Source organism: Entelurus aequoreus, linkage group LG08 (assembly GCF_033978785.1).
Source record: "Entelurus aequoreus isolate RoL-2023_Sb linkage group LG08, RoL_Eaeq_v1.1, whole genome shotgun sequence".
Taxonomy (NCBI): domain Eukaryota; kingdom Metazoa; phylum Chordata; class Actinopteri; order Syngnathiformes; family Syngnathidae; genus Entelurus; species Entelurus aequoreus.
This window is the reverse complement of record NC_084738.1, coordinates 68,226,684-68,242,348: the sequence shown is the minus strand read 5'-3', so window position 1 is coordinate 68,242,348 and position 15,665 is coordinate 68,226,684. Positions and strand designations below refer to the sequence as shown.

Below are 15,665 nucleotides of genomic sequence, written 5' to 3'. Positions count from 1 at the left end.
GGCGCCACCAAGTCAACACACCCGGAAAAGATTTCGACTTTTTTAGGGGAATCAAGAATTGAGTCTACTTCTGCAAAGGAGGACATTTTTCAATCCCAAGTTTACAATAAATAATAATACAATATTACTCAAATAAAAACATTTTATTTGGAGAAAAAAAAGGCTCGGTTTGAAGATAAAAAATAATTATAAAAACAGCACCAAAATAAAGTCAATATATATATATTTTTTAAGTTTTAATTTTAAAAGACAAAAGTGGATTTTTTTTTTTTTAGATTTTTGGAGAACTAAGTCTTAATATTACAAGAATACTACCTGAATAAAATTGTAACTTTAAATAAATTAAATTAAAGGTTACTAAAACAAAAACTAGAATTTGTCATAAAAATAAATCTTCCAATTTTCCGAGAGCTAACACTAAAAGTCAGGATTTTGTTTTAAAAAGGTTTATTTTATGAGAAGAAAGATCAAAGTAACTCTTTTTTTTTTTTAATAAAGGTGGAAGTGTGTGAGGAAAAAGTCCTAATATAACACGAATATTACTCCATTGGAGTTCAAAAATATATTTAAAAGGGATTAATTTTATGAGAATAAAGATGAAAGTCGACTTCTGCAAAAGAGGAATTAAAAAATTTATTAATAATTAAATTGTAATATTACAAAAAAATTTAAATGAAAACATTTTCTAAAAAAAAAAAAAAAGAAGCTTGCTTGGAAGATAAATACAATTGTAAAAATCAGCGCTAGAATGAAGTTAAAAAATTTTTATTTTTTTTTTATTATAAAAGAAATAGTGGATTGTTTTCTACATTATTTTCCCTTTTTTGAGAACTAAATCTTAATATTACAATAAAGCTTCTAGAATAAAGTCAGGACTTAAAAACAAACAAACAACTAAAACAAAAAGTGGAATTAGAAATGTAAAATCCTCCATTTTAACGAGAGCTGCCACTAAAATAAAGTCAATAATTAGTTTTGAAAAAAAAGCCTTAATTTGATGAAAATAAAGATTGAAGATAACATTTTCTAAAAAGGCAGAACTTTATGAGCAAAAAAAGGTGATAATATTACAAGATTTAAGTCAGATATAATATTTAAAAGGTCAGATTTTATGAGAATAAAGATTTTAAAAAGTCAGAATTGTACAATAATTAAGTGGTGATATTACAGGAACATTTCCCAAATAAAGACAACATTTTATTAGGATAAAAAACTATTAAGGACTAAAAATATAACAAAGAACTAGAATACATTTAAAATATATTTTTTGAAAAAGACTGAATTTTAAAAGATGAAAGTCTGTTAGAGGAATATTTCTAGAATAAAAGCATAATTTTATTTGAAAAAAAAAAAGGCTCAGTTTTACGATAATAAAAACTAATTAAGGCCTAATATTAAAAACAGAGTGGAATTTTTCATTGTATTTTTCCTATTTTGTGAGAACTAAGTCTCAATATTACAAGAATATTCACTTTTTAAAATTAAATTAGAGTCTACTAAAACCAAACGTAGATTTGTTTTATTTTTTTACAAGAGATACAACTTATTTCAAAATCATTTTAAAAATGTATAATAAATATCAAAACTAATTTACAAGAAAAGTTTAATTTTATAAGAATAAAACTTATATTTACGCAAGAATTAAGTTGTCTATTTATTACAAGATTAAGTTTTTAGATGATGACCACGCCCCCATGAGGACAAAGTACAACATGACCACGCCCCCATCAGGACAAAGTAGGACATGACCACGCCCCCATCAGGACAAAGTAGGACATTACCACACCCCCATCAGGACAAAGTAGGACATGGCCACGCCCCCATCAGGACAAAGTAGGACATGGCCACGCCCCCATCAGGACAAAGTAGGACATGACCACGCCCCCCATCAGGACAAAGTAGAACATGACCACGCCCCCATCAGGACAAAGTAGGACATTACCACGCCCCCATCAGGACAAAGTAGGACATTACCACACCCCCATCAGGACAAAGTAGGACATGGCCACGCCCCCATCAGGACAAAGTAGGACATGACCACGCCCCCATCAGGACAAAGTAGGACATGACCACGCCCCCATCAGGACAAAGTAGGACATGACCACGCCCCCATCAGGACAAAGTAGGACATGACCACGCCCCCATCAGGACAAAGTAGAACATGACCACGCCGCCATCAGGACAAAGTAGGACATGACCACGCCCCCATCAGGACAAAGTAGGACATTACCACGCCGCCATCAGGACAAAGTAGGACATTACCACACCCCCATGAGGACAAAGTAGGACATTACCACGCCCCCATCAGGACAAAGTAGGACATGACCACGCCCCCATCAGGACAAAGTAGAACATGACCACGCCGCCATCAGGACAAAGTAGGACATTACCACGCCCCCATCAGGACAAAGTAGGACATTACCACGCCCCCATCAGGACAAAGTAGGACATGACCACGCCCCCATCAGGACAAAGTAGGACATTACCACGCCCCCATCAGGACAAAGTAGAACATTACCACGCCGCCATCAGGACAAAGTAGAACATTACCACGCCCCCATCAGGACAGAGTACGACATTACCACGCCGCCATCAGGACAAAGTAGGACATTACCACGCCGGACAAAGTAGGACATGACCACGCCCCCGTCAGGACAAAGTAGGACATGACCATGCCGCCATCAGGACAAAGTAGAACATTACCACGCCCCCCTCAGGACAAAGTAGGACATTACCACGCCGCCATCAGGACAAAGTAGGACATTACCACGCCCCCATCAGGACAAAGTAGGACATTACCACGCCCCCATCAGGACAAAGTAGGACATTACCACGCCGCCATCAGGACAAAGTAGGACATTACCACGCCCCCATCAGGACAAAGTAGGACATGACCATGCCCCCATCAGGACAAAGTAGGACATGACCACGCCCCCATCAGGACAAAGTAGGACATTACCACGCCCCCATGAGGACAAAGTAGGACATTACCACGCCCCCATCAGGACAAAGTAGAACATTACCACGCCGCCATCAGGACAAAGTAGGACATTACAACGCCCCAATGAGGACAAAGTAGGACATTACCACGCCCCCATCAGGACAAAGTAGAACATGACCACGCCCCCATGAGGACAAAGTAGGACATTACCACGCCCCCATGAGGACAAAGTAGGACATTACCACGCCCCCATGAGGACAAAGTAGGACATTACCACGCCGCCATCAGGACAAAGTAGGACATGACCACGCCGCCATCAGGACAAAGTAGGACATTACAACGCCCCAATGAGGACAAAGTAGGACATTACCACGCCGCCATCAGGACAAAGTAGAACATGACCACGCCCCCATGAGGACAAAGTAGGACATTACCACGCCCCCATGAGGACAAAGTAGGACATTACCACGCCGCCATCAGGACAGCGGATGTATCCGTAGCCGATGGTCTTGTCGATGAAGAAGCCGTAGTCAGCACGCCGCAGGTGACCCACAGGAAGGCCGTTGCGGAAGATGGCCTCCAAGCCAAACATGGGAACTTTCCTGTAAAGCATCAAAAGTTGAGTTTGAAGGTGAAAGAATGAAAATAATAATAATAATAGTGAATAAAAAAAGGTCTGACTCGTCGATGGTGAAGGACACGATGCGTCTCTTTAGCCCCGCCTCCTTCTGCTTCTCCAGTCGATCTCGACCTTGGAAGGGGATGGCGCTCTTCATCTTGCAGGTGAAGGCTAGCCCCGCCTCCAGGGGCGTGTCATCGGGGCGAAGGTCGGCGTGCCAATGGCGGTACCCTGGGGGTGGAGGTCTGGTCAGAGAAATCTTTTAAAAAGCTTCCTTCCTTCGTTCCATCCTTCCTTCCTTCCTTCCTTCCTTCCTTCCTTCCTTCCGTACCTTTCTCGATACTCAGAGAGTCGATGGCTCTGTAGCCTGAGTTGATGACGCCGTGCTTGGCGCCCGCCGCCATGACGGCGTGGTAGACGGGCAGGCAGGAGTCTTTGGGGATGTGGAGCTCCCAGCCCAGCTCCCCCACAAAGGACAGGCGCATGGCACGTACCTGCAGCACAGGAACACAATGTGACCAAGGCCATAGAACAACAAATGCAAGTGGAGAATGTTCTGGCGGCTCAGTACAACATGGCAACCATGCAAAGACAACATCAACATTAAGCTAACTGTTTACTGTCCAGGCTGCTCAGTACAACACGGCAAAATACACAATAAAATGTTATTGTTGTATGTGACATGTATTACGTTGTTGTATGTGATATATGACATCTATTACATTGTTGTATGTGATATATGACATCTATTACGTTGTTGTATGTGATATATGACATCTATTACATTGTTGTATGTGATATATGACATCTATTACGTTGTTGTGTGATATATGACATGTATTACATTGTTGTATGTAATATATGACATCTATTACATTGTTGTATGTGATATATGACATCTATTACATTGTTGTATGTGATATATGACATGTATTACATTGTTGTATGTGATATATGACATGTATTACATTGTTGTATGTGATATATGACATCTATTACATTGTTGTATGTGATATATGACATCTATTACATTGTTGTATGTGATATATAACATGTATTACATTGTTGTATGTGATATATGACATCTATTACATTGTTGTATGTGATATATGACATTATTACATTGTTGTATGTGATATATGACATCTATTACATTGTTATATGTGATATATGACATCTATTACATTGTTGTATGTGATATATGACATCTATTACATTGTTGTATGTGATATATGACATCTATTACATTGTTGTATGTGATATATGACATGTATTACATTGTTGTATGTGATATATGACATATATTACATTGTTGTATGTGATATATGACATGTTTTACATTGTTGTATGTGATATATGACATGTATTACATTGTTGTATGTGATATATGACATCTATTACATTGTTGTATGTGATATATGACATGTATTACGTTGTTGTATGTGATATATGACATCTATTACATTGTTGTATGTGATATATGACATGTATTACGTTGTTGTATGTGATATATGACATGTATTACATTGTTGTATGTGATATATGACATGTATTACATTGTTGTATGTGATATATGACATCTATTACATTGTTGTATGTGATATATGACATGTATTACATTGTTGTATGTGATATATGACATATATTACATTGTTGTATGTGATATATGACATGTATTACATTGTTGTATGTGATATATGACATGTATTACATTGTTGTATGTGATATATGACATCTATTACATTGTTGTATGTGATATATGACATGTATTACGTTGTTGTATGTGATATATGACATCTATTACATTGTTGTATGTGATATATGACATGTATTACGTTGTTGTAAGTGATATATGACATGTATTACATTGTTGTATGTGATATATGACATCTATTACGTTGTTGTATGTGATATATGACATCTATTACATTGTTGTATGTGATATATGACATGTATTACGTTGTTGTAAGTGATATATGACATGTATTACATTGTTGTATGTGATATATGACATCTATTACATTGTTGTATGTGATATATGACATCTATTACATTGTTGTATGTGATATATGAGAGTAAATAGAAGAATTGAACATGAAGGAGAAGAAATGTCTCCAACACTTTCCCCAGTGGACAGTTGGACCATCTGGCCACCCTGGGCCCCATATGTACATGTCTACACACACACACACACACACACACACACACACACACACACACACACACACACACACACACACACACACACACACACACACACACACACACACACACACACACACACACACACACACACACACACACAAGAATGAAAAAAATGGAGAAAAAATGACTTGAATTTAAAGAAATATGATTAAAACATTATAATTGTACAAAAATGAAGTAGTAATAATTACCAGAAAATAGTTGAAATATTAAACTAATAAAATTATGATTTTGAAGAAAAAAGGTTGTCATTTTGAGAGAATAAAGTACTAATTTCATGAGGAGAATGTAAAAATACTATAAGGACAAAAACTATTGAATAAACTTTATTTTATGAGAATCACAATGGAGAAAAAATGACTTGAATTAAAAAAACATGATTAAAACATCATCATCTTGCAAAAAATAAGTAGTAATAATTACTAAAAAATGTGTTGAAATTTTACAAAATTAAAAGATGATTTAAAGTAAAAAAGTTGTCATTCTGCAAGAAGTAATAAAAAAAGGGAAAAAGTATAAATTCTACTACGACAAAAACTATTGTAATTGTTCGGAGAAAAAAAAGTATTTTATGAGGATCACATCATAATAATGAAGAGAGAAAAAAATGACTTAAATTGAGTTTTTTTCATAATTTGACAAGAATGAAGTGATAATAATTCAGCCGAGAGAGTGAGGTCGGCGTGACTTTGTGAATGTGGAATTTGGAGACAAGCCATTTCCACATAAATGGAGTGCTTACCCAAAATAAACGGCAAAAAAACGTCCCTGGCCAGCTGGACCAGACAGACAACTTTAATATTGATCATGATACACATCATGCTGTTGTGTTGTGTGTTATTACAACTACACTACATGAAATAATACTTTACACATGATGTTTTGCACTCACTACACACCCATTGGTGTTCTATCACAGTGTTGTGTATTACAACTACACTACATACTACATGAAATAATACTTTACACATGCTGTTTTGCACTCACTACACACACATTGGTGTTCTATCACAGTGTTGTGTATTACAACTACACTACATGAAATAATACTTGAATATGATGTTTAACCTGCTCACTGGCCTTGTGGTCAGAGAGTCCGGGCCGAGTCATACCAAAGACTAGAAAAGTGGGAGCCATTACCTCCCTGTTTGGCACTCAGCATCAAGGCTTGGAATTGGGGGTTCAATCACCAAAATGATTCCCGAGTGCGGCCACCGCTGCTGCTCACTGCTCCCCTCACCTCCCAGGGGGTGAACAAGGAGATGGGTCAAATGCAGAGGGTAATTTGACCACACCTAGTGTGTGTGTGTGTGTGACTATCAATGGTACTTGAACTTGAACCACTGGAGTGGTGTCAGTGTTGTATGCTACTAAGTCAAAGGAGTTTGGTGCTGACGTAGAAGCTAGCTTAGCTAGTACCGTAGCACAGCGATGTGTTAGCACAATAGAGGAAGAGTTCATGTAGCCACACTTTGTTATTATTATACAGGTTACACAACGTAAATCAACTATTGCATTTTTAAAGTGATTTAAAGGTAGAATTGATTGCTAACATTAGCTGCATTGCTAGCCACCAAGAACGAGTCCATGTTTGTATATTAGAATGCAAAAAAAACCAACAATATTTTGTCTTCCAGTCTCTCATAATGATTGTGAACTATAAGCCACTTTCCAAGAAAAGTGCACTTCCCCTTTAAGACACTTATAAGTCTCATAGATCATAACAAGTAGGGTGGAATAATAGATGAATGCTCATTTTACAATAAAAAGTAGGCTTTTCTAAACAATACAATACTGAAACACTACGGTTTGTGCATGTGTGTGTGTGTGTGTGTGTGTGTGTGTGTGTGTCAACTTGAATCAAGAATGTGTGTTGAAGGATGGTGAAAGTTCTGCACGACTGTTTCTAATTAACTGATTTGTCATTTTCACTCAGGCCAACCAGGTTACTTGGAATCCATTAAACTTCCAATTTAAGTCAAGCTACACACTGTGTGTGTGTGTGTGTGTGTGTGTGTGTGTGTGTGTGTGTGTGTGTGTGTGTGTGTGTGTGTGTGTGTGTGTGTGTGTGTGTGTGTGTGTGTGTGTGTGTCTGTGTGTCACCTGATGGCCGGCGGCGTTGACGACTTTGTGTGTGGAGAAAGGAAAAGCTTGATCGCTGAGGTCGGCGTCCAGCACCTCCTGCAGCAGCTGCCGACTGCAAATAATCAATCATCAATAAGTCTGTATACTCCATCATGAGACCACATTTGTGTTTATAAGTTGTGCAAATAATCAATCATCAATAAGTCTGTATACTCCATGATAAGACCACATTTGTGTTTATAAGTTATGCAAATAATCAATCATCAATAAGTCTATTTACTCCATGTTGAGACCACATTTGTGTCAATAAGTTGTGCAAATAATCAATCATCAATAAGTCTGTATACTCCATCATGAGACCACATTTGTGTCAATAAGTTGTGCAAATAATCAATCATCAATAAGTCTGTATACTCCATGATGAGACCACATTTGTGTTTATAAGTTGTGCAAATAATCAATCATCAGTAAGTCTGTTTACTCCATGATGAGACCACATGTGTGTTTATAAGTTGTGCAAATAATCAATCATCAATAAGTGTGTTTACTCCATGATGAGACCACGTGTGTTTATAAGTTGTGCAAATAATCAATCATCAATAAGTCTGTTTATCCATGATGAGACCACATGTGTCTTTATAAGTTGTGCAAATAATCAATCATCAATAAGTGTGTTTACTCCATGATGAGACCACATGTGTGTTTATAAGTTGTGCAAATAATCAATCATCAATAAATCTGTTTACTCCATGATGAGACCACATGTGTGTTTATAAGTTGTGCAAATAATCAATCATCAATAAGTCTGTATACTCCATCATGAGACCACATTTGTGTTTATAAGTTGTGCAAATAATCAATCATCAATAAGTCTGTATACTCCATGATAAGACCACATTTGTGTTTATAAGTTATGCAAATAATCAATCATCAATAAGTCTATTTACTCCATGTTGAGACCACATTTGTGTCAATAAGTTGTGCAAATAATCAATCATCAATAAGTCTGTATACTCCATCATGAGACCACATTTGTGTCAATAAGTTGTGCAAATAATCAATCATCAATAAGTCTGTATACTCCATGATGAGACCACATTTGTGTTTATAAGTTGTGCAAATAATCAATCATCAGTAAGTCTGTTTACTCCATGATGAGACCACATGTGTGTTTATAAGTTGTGCAAATAATCAATCATCAATAAGTGTGTTTACTCCATGATGAGACCACGTGTGTTTATAAGTTGTGCAAATAATCAATCATCAATAAGTCTGTTTATCCATGATGAGACCACATGTGTCTTTATAAGTTGTGCAAATAATCAATCATCAATAAGTGTGTTTACTCCATGATGAGACCACATGTGTGTTTATAAGTTGTGCAAATAATCAATCATCAATAAATCTGTTTACTCCATGATGAGACCACATGTGTGTTTATAAGTTGTGCAAATAATCAATCATCAATAAGTCTGTTTACTCCATGATGAGACCACATGTGTGTTTATAAGTTGTGCAAATAATCAATCATCAATAAGTGTGTTTACTCCATGATGAGACCACATGTGTGTTTATAAGTTGTGCAAATAATCAATCATCAATAAGTGTGTTTACTCCATGATGAGACCACGTGTGTTTATAAGTTGTGCAAATAATCAATCATCAATAAGTCTGTTTACTCCATGATGAGACCACATGTGTGTTTATAAGTTGTGCAAATAATCAATCATCAATAAGTGTGTTTACTCCATGATGAGACCACATGTGTGTTTATAAGTTGTGCAAATAATCAATCATCAATAAGTCTGTATACTCCATCATGAGACCACATTTGTGTTTATAAGTTGTGCAAATAATCAATCATCAGTAAGTCTGTTTACTCCATGATGAGACCACATGTGTGTTTATAAGTTGTGCAAATAATCAATCATCAATAAGTCTGTTTACTCCATGATGAGACCACATTTGTGTTTATAAGTTGTGCAAATAACCAATCATCAATAAGTGTGTTTACTCCATGATGAGACCACATGTGTGTTTATAAGTTGTGCAAATAACCAATCATCAATAAGTGTGTTTACTCCATGATGAGACCACATTTGTGTTTATAAGTTGTGCAAATAACCAATCATCAATAAGTGTGTTTACCACATTTGTCGTTTCACCATCCAACACATTCACTCATTTCTCATGAAAAATGGACAAAATGATTCATGTGTAATTATGCCCCACTTTTTCATTATTTAGAATGTTTTTACTTATAATAAATACTATATATAAACAATAAAAACTAATTTATTTGCCCTTGAGTTTTCACGATCCAGAACATTCACAAAAGTCAAAACAAGAATGGACAAAAAGATCAATCAATCATTTATGTGTAATTATGTCTTGCTTTTTCATTATTTGAAATGTTTTCAATTCTTATAAATACTATATAATTAATCATTTATAAAATTGTTTATTTGCCATTCAGCTTTACAATCTAGCACATTCTGCCATTTTTAGACAAAAATGTAAAAAAACAAAAGTAAATTATTTCTGGGTAATTATGCCCTGCTTTTAAATTATTTGTAATGTTTTTAACTATAAATACAATATAATAAACAATAAAAACTAGTTTATTTGCCATTCAGCTTTTACAATCCAGCACATTCACAAATAATTATTCACCGCTTTTTCATTATTTGGAATGTTTTAAATGATTATTATGAATACTATATAATAAACAATAAAGTTTATTTGCCATTCAGCTTTCACCAGCAAGCACATTCACACATTTCTCATCAAAAATGTCAACAACAAAAAATTACAAATATTTATAGATAATTATGCCCTGTTTTTTAATTATTTGGAATGTTGTTAATAATTATAAATACTATATAATAAATATTTAAATATACAGGGTTTTTTTTTTTGCCTATCAGCTTTCACGATCCAGCATATTAACACATTTCTAATCAAAATTGTAAAAAAAATAAAATAATAATAATATAATGTCTTGCTTTTTAATTAATTGGAATGTTTTTAATGATTATAAATACGATATAATTATTCATTTAAAACATGCTTGCCATTCAGCTCTCACGATGCAGCATATTCAATCATTTCTTTTTTACCCTCACACCTCAAAATAATCTCCCAAAAGCAAGATCATGAATATTTTCTTCTCAACAACTTTGACTTTGTTCTTTCAACGGCCATTTTGTCCTAAAAGAAGAAGACCAGGATGGAAATAAAAGATGTTAGGAGAAGGAAGATGTCACCAGGAATCTAAGGAGGTGCTCCTAGGAGAACCTTACACACACACACACACACACACACACACACACACACACACACACACACACACACACACACACACACACACACACACACACACACACACACACACACACACACACAGAGACAAACAGACAGACAGAAGCGATGTTACATAAAAATGAGTCATCATTATCAGCAGCAGCAAAAAAGAAGGACTAAGTTTAGCGTACTTTGCTTCTTGTATGTTTGTGAGGGGACACTTTCAAACTGGGAAGGATATTAAAATGTGAGGGGACACTTTCAAACTGGGAAGGATATTAAAATGTGATGGACACTTTCAAACTGGGAAGGATATTAAAATGTGATGGACACTTTCAAACTGGGAAGGATATTAAAATGTGAGGGGACACTTTCAAACTGGGAAGGATATTAAAATGTGATGGACACTTTCAAACTGGGAAGGATATTAAAATGTGAGGGGACACTTTCAAACTGGGAAGGATATTAAAATGTGAGGGGACACTTTCAAACTGGGAAGGATATTAAAATGTGAGGGGACACTTTCAAACTGGGAAGGATATTAAAATGTGATGGACACTTTCAAACTGGGAAGGATATTAAAATGTGAGGGGACACTTTCAAACTGGGAAGGATATTAAAATGTGATGGACACTTTCAAACTGGGAAGGATATTAAAATGTGATGGACACTTTCAAACTGGGAAGGATATTAAAATGTGAGGGGACACTTTCAAACTGGGAAGGATATTAAAATGTGATGGACACTTTCAAACTGGGAAGGATATTAAAATGTGATGGAGACTTTCAAACTGGGAAGGATATTAAAATGTGAGGGGACACTTTCAAACTGGGAAGGATATTAAAATGTGAGGGGACACTTTCAAACTGGGAAGGATATTAAAATGTGATGGACACTTTCAAACTGGGAAGGATATTAAAATGTGAGGGGACACTTTCAAACTGGGAAGGATATTAAAATGTGAGGGGACACTTTCAAACTGGGAAGGATATTAAAATGTGAGGGGACACTTTCAAACTGGGAAGGATATTAAAATGTGATGGACACTTTCAAACTGGGAAGGATATTAAAATGTGATGGACACTTTCAAACTGGGAAGGATATTAAAATGTGATGGACACTTTCAAACTGGGAAGGATATTAAAATGTGAGGGGACACTTTCAAACTGGGAAGGATATTAAAATGTGAGGGGACACTTTCAAACTGGGAAGGATATTAAAATGTGAGGGGACACTTTCAAACTGGGAAGGATATTAAAATGTGATGGACACTTTCAAACTGGGAAGCATATTAAAATGTGATGGACACTTTCAAACTGGGAAGGATATTAAAATGTGATGGACACTTTCAAACTGGGAAGGATATTAAAATGTGAGGGGACACTTTCAAACTGGGAAGGATATTAAAATGTGAGGGGACACTTTCAAACTGGGAAGGATATTAAAATGTGAGGGGACACTTTCAAACTGGGAAGGATATTAAAATGTGATGGACACTTTCAAACTGGGAAGGATATTAAAATGTGAGGGGACACTTTCAAACTGGGAAGGATATTAAAATGTGAGGGGACACTTTCAAACTGGGAAGGATATTAAAATGTGATGGACACTTTCAAACTGGGAAGGATATTAAAATGTGATGGACACTTTCAAACTGGGAAGGATATTAAAATGTGATGGACACTTTCAAACTGGGAAGGATATTAAAATGTGATGGACACTTTCAAACTGGGAAGGATATTAAAACATTTTTACACACACATTATATTGTCTTAAACTGTACAACGCTGTACTAAAACAGGGACTCTTGTGGAGGCTGGAACCAATTATTCCTGTTTACATTGTTTCTTAAGGGAACTCTGCTTCACTTTACAAACTTGTGGGTTGGCCAACCAAGTTCAAGAACCAATGAAGTTGATAATTGGAGGGTCCAGCGTATATTTATGATATATTCATCTTCATTCTCCTCCTTATACACATTTAAATGTATTTATATGATATATTCATCTTCATTGTCCTCCTTATAAACATTTTAATGTATTTATATGATATATTCATCTTCATTGTCCTCCTTATAAACATTTAAATGTATTTATATGATATATTCATCTTCATTGTCCTCCTTATAAACATTTTAATGTATTTATGAAGTCATATTTATGAAGCCGATATTTAGCATTTTGATGTTTTTGTTTTTTTGTACAAATACAACATAAGTAGATACAACATATGATTAGTGTCAATCATTAGTGAAGTAGATATTAATAAGCTCACGTTCTCTTGTACAAACTTCCATTTTTTTGCTGGGGAATCCAGTTTTTGTCCTTCTTTCCTGCCTTGTATTTCATACATGAAATGTGAAGAATATTCTGAGGGGAAAAAATGTTTTACAAAATTATGTATTTTACAAGACTAAAGTCAAATATATTATTAAAACGTGTTTTAGAAAAAAGGTAGTTTTATTGCGAGGAAAATAATGTCAGTGTACAAGAATGATGTTAGTTTGGAAACAATAAATAAACATTTACAGAATATTTCTGTGTACATAACTCATTTTACAACGTCTGCCACTTATAATAGATGTTTTTTTCTTTAGTGGGTGTGGCTTATATGCTGCTGCGCTCTATAGTCCACAAAATATGCTACATTATAGTCCAGAAAATATGATACATTATAGTCCAGAAATATGCTACATTATAGTCCAGGAAATATGCTACATTATAGTCCAGGTAATATGCCACATTATAGTCCAGAAATATGCTACATTGTAGTCCAGCAAATATACTACATTGTAGTCCAGAAATATGCTACATTATAGTCCAAGTAATATGCTACATTATAGTCCAGCAAATATGCTACATTATAGTCCAGAATATGCTACATTATAGTCCAGGAAATATGCTACATTATAGTCCAGAAAATATGCTACATTATAGTCCAGAAAATATGCTACATTATAGGGTCCAGAAAATATGCTACATTATAGTCCAGGAAATATGCTACATTATAGTCCAAAAAATATGCTACATTATAGTCCAGGAAATATGCTACATTATAGTCCAGAAAATATGCTACATTATAGTCCAGCAAATATACTACATTGTAGTCCAGAAAATATGCTACATTATAATCCAGGTAATATGCTACATTATAGTCCAGAAATATGCTACATCATAGTCCAGAAAATATGCTACATCATAGTCCAGGTAATATGCTACATTATAGTCCAGAAAATATGCTACATTATAGTGCAGAAAAATGCTACATTATGGTCCAGCAAATATGCTACATTATAGTCCAGGTAATATGCTACATTATAGTCCAGAAAATATGCTACATTATAGTCCAGAAATATGCTACATTATAGTCCAGCAAATATGCTACATTATAGTCCAGTCATATGCTACATTATAGTCCAGAAAATATGCTACATTATAGTCCAGAAAATATGCTACATTATAGTCCAGGAAATATGCTACATTATAGTCCAGCAAATATACTACATTGTAGTCCAGAAAATATGCTACATTATAATCCAGGTAATATGCTACATTATAGTCCAGAAATATGCTACATCATAGTCCAAAAAATATGCTACATTATAGTCCAGAAATATGCTACATTATAGTCCAGAAATATGCTACATTATAGTCCAGAAAATGCTACATTATGGTCCAGCAAATATGCTACATTATAGTCCAGAAATATGCTACATTATAGTCCAGAAAATATGCTACATTATAGTCCAGAAAATATGATACATTATAGTCCAGAAATATGCTACATTATAGTCCAGAAAATATGCTACATTATAGTCCAGCAAATATACTACATTGTAGTCCAGGAAATATGCTACATTATAGTCCAGGTAATATGCTACATTATAGTCCAGGAAATATGCTACATTATAGTCCAGCAAATATGCTACATTATAGTCCAGGAAATATGCTACATTATAGTCCAGAATATGATACATTATAGTCCAGAAAATATGCTACATTATAGTCCAGAAATATGCTACATTATAGTCCAGGTATATGCTACATTATAGTCCAGAAAAATGCTACATTATGGTCCAGCAAATATGCTACATTATAGTCCAGAAATATGCTACATTATAGTCCAGAATATATGCTACATTATAGTCCAGAAAATATGCTACATTATAGTCCAGAAATATGCTACATTATAGTCCAGAAAATATGCTACATTATAGTCCAGCAAATATACTACATTGTAGTCCAGAAAATATGCTACATTATAGTCCAGGTAATATGCTACATTATAGTCCAGAAATATGCTACATTATAGTCCAGAAAATATGCTACATTATAGTCCAGGAATATGCTACATTATAGTCCAGAAAATATGCTACATTATAGTCCAGGAATATGCTACATTATAGTCCAGAAAATATGCTACATTATAGTCCAGAATATGCTACATTATAGGGTCTACACTCACTTTTGGTTTCTTACTAAAATAGCAACTTTTGTTGAGGATTGAACCGAT

General features: G+C 35.0%; 1 protein-coding gene across 1 annotated transcript in view; it reads right to left on the bottom strand.

Moving 5' to 3' along the window:
* sardh (sarcosine dehydrogenase) overlaps positions 1-15,665 on the bottom strand; it is a 97,123-nt gene that overhangs the window by 986 nt on the left and 80,472 nt on the right. The window contains exons 18-21 of the mRNA XM_062057160.1: positions 7,869-7,962; positions 3,892-4,054; positions 3,623-3,791; positions 3,408-3,543 (exon numbers count right to left, since the gene is read on the bottom strand). Of these exons, the coding sequence (XP_061913144.1) occupies positions 3,408-3,543; positions 3,623-3,791; positions 3,892-4,054; positions 7,869-7,962 (562 nt within the window). The remainder of the gene's footprint in view (positions 1-3,407; positions 3,544-3,622; positions 3,792-3,891; positions 4,055-7,868; positions 7,963-15,665) is intronic.